We start from the raw sequence: 5939 nt of genomic DNA, 5'->3' as shown, positions 1-5939 counted from the left end.
AGGTTTAGTTTGGACCACAGCACCAACCACAGTTCAGTGCACATAGTAGTTGGCTAATATGTGTTTATTGAATTGTAGCATTGAATCATACTACTCAAATCACATTATAAAATGTCCCATTAAAATGAAATTAAAATGTACTTGCATATTGAAAAGATATCTACTCTCCAACCAAAGGTTGATTCTTTACATTAGTGTTTGGTGCAACAAAAACAGTACAACTAATTCAATAAATAAATATAAATTCCCTTTGGTTCTTTAGGACAAGAACTGAATTCTTTATTTAGCTCCTGTAGCTATATAACTATATAAGATTTTGTCATCTTGTGTGTGCAGAGAGATATGTCTACTTGTGTTTTTTGAAACTTTCTTCTCCAACCTGTCTAATATGCCAGCACAATGTGAGTACTCTTAAGTGCATGTTGCCTGTAAGAGGAAATGGATTTAATGAAAACTGGGTAGCAGAGAGGGCTTTGACCAGTGTCTTATCTGAGTTCTATATATCTCCAGATAACTACTATAGGGCACAGTCCCTCCAAACCCCAGCTGTATCTATAGATTCCTGGCCGCAGTGAATTGCCTTATGGAAATTATTAGCCAGTCATCTGACCCATGGTCCATGCTATGGGCCTATTCTACATGTTCCTTGTTTATTAACTCATTGATTTGTTAAGTTGTTATTCTTCCCTAAAATGGGAAGTTTGTCCCTTCCGTGAGTCTGTGTGGTGCTGCAGATATGAATGCTTAAGTTGGAGTCAGAAAATCTGGTTCTGAATTCTGGCTCTGCTCCTAATTACCTAGGTGGCATTGAAGAACTGACAATCACTGTAGGCTTTGGTTTCAACCACAAGAATGAGGAATTTGGACTAGCTGGTCTCTAAGGTCCCTGCTAGATCTTAAATCTATGATTTTTGTAGTCTAAAGTAGTCCTTAGTAGTCTACTTTTTAAAAAAAATAAGATGGTAGTTTATTTAGGGGCAAGGGAAGGGGAAGGGGGGGGGGAAAGGAAGGGAAACCAAGAGAAATCCTTGGACTTAATCTTGGGGAGAAAGGCACAAAGCATGTGGCTCTGAGGTACCAATCTCCTCCAGCAGGAGACCTGCAGGTACTTTTATAGGGGATTGATAGGGGTGTGACCATTTGCCTGTGGAAAGTTCCTTTAGTGAGGGAGGACCATCCCCCACTGGTGGTGGCTAGAGGAGTTGGGTGAGGGGTGGCTACAGATCTTTCAAGCCATCTTTCTCTTCAGGACACAAAAGCTGCAGCCATACCCAAGTTATCTCCCCAGGGGTAAGGGAGATCAGAATCAAGGGTGGAAGTCTCGAAGCTAGCTCACTCTGATTTGGTTGTGCTTATCTCTCTAGGCGTATCTTTCCTCTGGTTTAGTTTCTCAAGGAGAAGATTCCTCAATGTGCCCCAGGGAACTTCTGGGGAACTTTGGGCCCACAACATTTCCCCACTTCTCTATATATAAGGAAAGGGGATGAAGATTCTTCTGAAACTGCTTCATGCTGACCAAGGGTCGAAGAAATCACGGCGCAAGGGAGGGGGAGGGGAGAGAAGTGGAGAAGGCCTGATCCTGAGTGTGAGGAGCTGTGAGAGGCCCGGAGGGTCCAGAGGCGACACATAGGCACAGAGCCATGAATCCTTGAGCCTAGATGGAACAGACTTAAACAAAAAATTAAAACTGACCAGAGCAAAAAACGAAAAGGGACTTTATTAGATCAGGAGTAATGTGTGACCGCTTTTTTTTCCCAGTGGAAGCTGGAAAGGCTGAATGCAGGACAGAGCATGGCCTGCTTTACCAGAGTTAAGTAATCGGATCAAAGCAGCACTGGGGGAATAGGTGTAGGTGACTGCAGATTAGGTAAAGTAGATGGGAGTGGCTGCTGAACAGAAAGGAATAGGAGCAATGGGAATGTATTGGAGTTCCCCCAGATTGTAAATGGGGTAGAGCAGGATAGAAGGATACTGACATCCACTCCCAGTGTGGCTGGAGCTCAGCTGTGGAGGGCACAAGGAGTTGGTTCTGAGATCAGCTGGTGGGCAAGGAGAGGTCTCGGTCATAGAGTGATATGACAGTAGTTGACCCATAGGTACAGAAGCAGGCGGGGAAGAAGGAGTGAAATGAGAAACAGGTAGGGGATGAGTTTGAGGAGCAGGAGAGGCTGGGGTCTCAGAGGAGGTGCCGGAAGGGTTAGCTAATTTCTTGGACTTGTGGTGATTCTCAACTGGCAAGGGGACCTCATCCTTTCCTTTTGACTTCTGGCTTAAAGTCATAAAAGCCGATATGTATGGAATCTCTGTCCATCTCCCTTCATGCTTGCAAAACCTGTCCAATTGCAAAATGGTATTATAATTAAGGATGCCGTGTAGAGGCCAGTTTCCTTCAGTTCCTAGCGGATAATGTGGCCATAAATTGTTACAAAAATGTATCATACATCTTTCTCAAATTTTTAAGTTCTAGTTTAGTCCAATCTCTTAGGCTGTACCCCAGAAGTGAATTTTTCGGAATGCTCCCTTTCTGTCCCATAACTACTGTCTAAGGAGAATGGTCTGAACGTGGTTCAGACATAAGGTTAGCTTTCTCAAGGGAGAGAAACACAGCTGCCTGTCTTGTGGAAGAGCAGAGCACTGGCAAGGGATAGACACACAAGCATAAAAGTTCTTACCCAGAAACGTGGAGGGTCCGAGCATGGTTTGGACATCTAGGAGTCCCAGGCTGCCCTCTGCTGTCGTGCAGAAGCCGACTGTCTCTACCTGTCTGTGACTCAAACGGGAGGTTGAGTCCAGTGGGAGTGAGAGAGGGAGAAGAGAAACCCAGAAGGGCCCTACCTCCAGGTTTTGTGTGCCAGTCGTGGTCCAGACGGCTGGCTGAACTTCCGATGAGGGAGGGAGACCCATACTGCCCTCTGCTGTACCGTGGAAGCTGACCCTCTCTCTACCTCTCTGTGACTCGAACGGGAGGTTGAGTCAGGCAAGAGAGGGAGAAAGGAAACCCAGAAGGGAAGTCCCCCCCCCCCAGTTTTGTGTGCCAAGAGGGAAGAGGGAATTTCCTTGTTCCCCATACGGGCCACCAAAATGTTATGGGGGAAAATTGGGTATGGGGTTGGGGTTCTTAGGAATTCCTCTTTAAAGAATTACACCCTCTTGCACACAAAAGCAGTTAAAATAAGATGGTAGTTTATTTAGGGGCAAGGGAAGGGGAAGGGGGGGAAGGGAAGGGAAGGGAAACCAAGAGAAATCCTTGTACTTCTCTTGGGGAGAAAGGTACAAAGCACATGGCTCTGAGGTGCCAATCTCAGTAGTCTACTTCTGAGTGAGGTACCTGCCACCAGGATCACCTCTACTTTGAATTTCTTTAAAGTTCCTGAAGAGCAGTTCTTAGCCTTTTGTGTGTCATGGACCCCTTTGGCCATCTGGTGAAGCCTCTGATGAGGCCCCTTCTTGGAATCATTTTTAAATGCATAAAATATGTAAGATTACAAAGGAAATCAATTGAACTGAAAATACAATTGTTAGGGTACTTCCCCAACTCCATAATCCCCCAACCCCTCAAAACAAACTATGTTTACAGATCCATGTAAAGAACCACACTTTTCTAGGGAGTAGAGAGCCCTTGAGAGAATAATAGGGATAGGAACAGGACTGTAATTTCATCAGCACAGGTCATTTCCAGGTAAGAGAACTCCTTTTACTAATATAGGCTGGCACCTTCTCTGCAATTTAAGGGCCTTAGCAAGTTGTCTGGAGCATGCAGGTGCCAAGTGATTTGCTCAGTATGTGTCAGAGGTGAGACTCTTTCCCAAATCTTCTTGGTTCTATGTACATGCTGCCCCTGAGGGGAGAATACAAGTTCCCATTTGTATAGAAAAAAGTTTTATGCATGTTATTTCATTTAATCTCATAGCAATCATATGATATAGGTGCTATTATTCTTCCATTGTACAGATAAGGAAAATGAGGTTCATAAAAATTATGTAACTTGCTCAGGGTCTCACAGCTACCAAGTGACTGAGATAGGATTTGAATCCAGCTCTTCCTGACTCCAAGTCCAGTTCTCTATTAACTATGCCACATTGCATCCTTAGGATTCAGAGTTGAAAGGGACCTTAAGGACAATCTAATCTGCCTCCCTTGATTTACAGATAGGAAAATTGAGACCCAGAGAAATATAACATTTTGGGCGAGATCACAAAAGAAGTCATTCAGCAGAGATCTGGGTGAGAATCCTATTTTCATATTCCATAAATCTGCATCGCTCTGCCCATCCTTTATCATTTCATTTTTTCTTTTAGGAAATCTATCTGTCTTCAAAACTTAGTTCCGGGGGCAGCTAGGTGACACAGTGGATAGAGCACCGGCCCTGGAGTCAGGAGTACCTGAGTTCAAATCCTGCCTCAGACACTTAACACCAAAACAAAACTTAGTTCAGACATCAACTCTTTTTTAAAAAATAGATGTTTGAAGGAGATTCTCTCCCTTTTTTATTTTTTAATTTATTTTTTGCGGGGCAATGAAGGTTAAGTGACTTGCCCAGGGTCACACAGCTAGTAAGTGTCAAGTGTCTGAGGCTGGATTTGAACTCAGGTCCTCCTGAATCCAGGGCCTGTGCTTTATCCACTGCACCACCTAGCTACCCCCCAGACATCAACTCTTATAAGAGACTTTTTCATACCATTCCAGTAACTAATGCCCCCTCATTTCCTTGTATCTCCTTTTTACATACTCATTTATATTCAACCAGTGGGTACTGATGTGGCAGGCAGGTGTTGGGAAAGGCAGAATGTGTCCCAAAGGCCTGTTACAGACATGTGGTATTTTTGTGGATAAAATGTAAGCTCCTTCAGTGCAAGAACTCTTTTATTGGTATCTTTCTATCTTTACTGGCATTAATGGCAGTGCTCTGTTATTTCCACTACCATTGCCTTCTTCCAGCTGAAGAGAAAGTAGCCTGTTCCAGTTCCTGCCACTACTGCGATGCAGAGGTATGCATTGTAGGTCATAGAGATAAGCATAAGGAAGTAGCTGAAGACCACCTGGATGACAAACAGCACTGCCTGCAGAAGGTGAGGGAAACTCAGCATCTTTTGCTTAACAATTTTGTTGTATGTTTCCATAAGGATGGTTCCATTTGGTCCTGGGACTGGCATGGAGCTGTAATGAATGCTGACCTGGGACTTATGCAGCAAGATCTCCCGGGCTTTTTGGAGGCCTTCATAGAACATGGCTAACAAAAAGATAGCCACAAATGCCCCAGCCATTTCCCCAGGTGTATTGATCACTAATCCAGAAAACAGCACTTCCACATTCTCATATCCAAAATAGAAGGTCATGGGCATCATCATGTGTCCTCCTCCTCCTCCTCCCTCACCATGAGTGTGAGAGGCTATATTAGATGAATGATGGTGGGGGGGCATATTGCTATTTTCATCCATATGACTCACTCCATGATGGTGTTCGTGGTTCATCTTGCCAGAAGATTGCTTGAAGATCAAAATCAGGAGTTTCAGGGTTCAGGAATGGCTGTTTTATTTTTGTCTTTGAATCTCTGGAACATAAAATTATTGTTAGTCAACAAGAATTTTTTAAGAACCACAATGTTAATTAAAAAACCCCAGGGACAGCTAGGTGGCCCAGTGGATGAAGGACCTGCCCTGGATTCAGGAGTACCTGAGTTCAAATCCAGCCTCAGACACTTGACACTTACTAGCTGTGTGACCCTGGGCAAGTCACTTAACCCTCATTGCCCCACCAAAAACAAAAAAAGAAAAGAAAAAAAAGAAAAAAATCCCAAACAAAGAAAAAAACTACAATATTCTAGGCACTGTACTAAGTACTGAGGTTAGAAAGAAAGGCAAAAGATAAACCCTGCTCTCAAGATACTGTGATGTTTAAAATCTAACTGATGTGGTTGCCTTAAATTAGAAGCTTTAGCA

General features: G+C 43.7%; 1 protein-coding gene across 1 annotated transcript; it reads right to left on the bottom strand.

Moving 5' to 3' along the window:
* Nucleotides 1–4892: 4892 nt before the first annotated feature.
* LOC122751776 (high affinity copper uptake protein 1-like) lies at nt 4893–5471 on the bottom strand. The gene has a single exon (XM_043998936.1). It carries the CDS (start codon nt 5469–5471, stop codon nt 4893–4895), a length of 579 nt encoding a protein of 192 aa, XP_043854871.1.
* Nucleotides 5472–5939: the final 468 nt, after the last annotated feature.

The sequence above is a fragment of the Dromiciops gliroides genome, chromosome 3 (assembly GCF_019393635.1).
Source record: "Dromiciops gliroides isolate mDroGli1 chromosome 3, mDroGli1.pri, whole genome shotgun sequence".
NCBI lineage: Eukaryota > Metazoa > Chordata > Mammalia > Microbiotheria > Microbiotheriidae > Dromiciops > Dromiciops gliroides.
The sequence above is the reverse complement of the archived record's forward strand: the minus strand, read 5'-3'. Positions and strand labels throughout refer to the sequence as shown.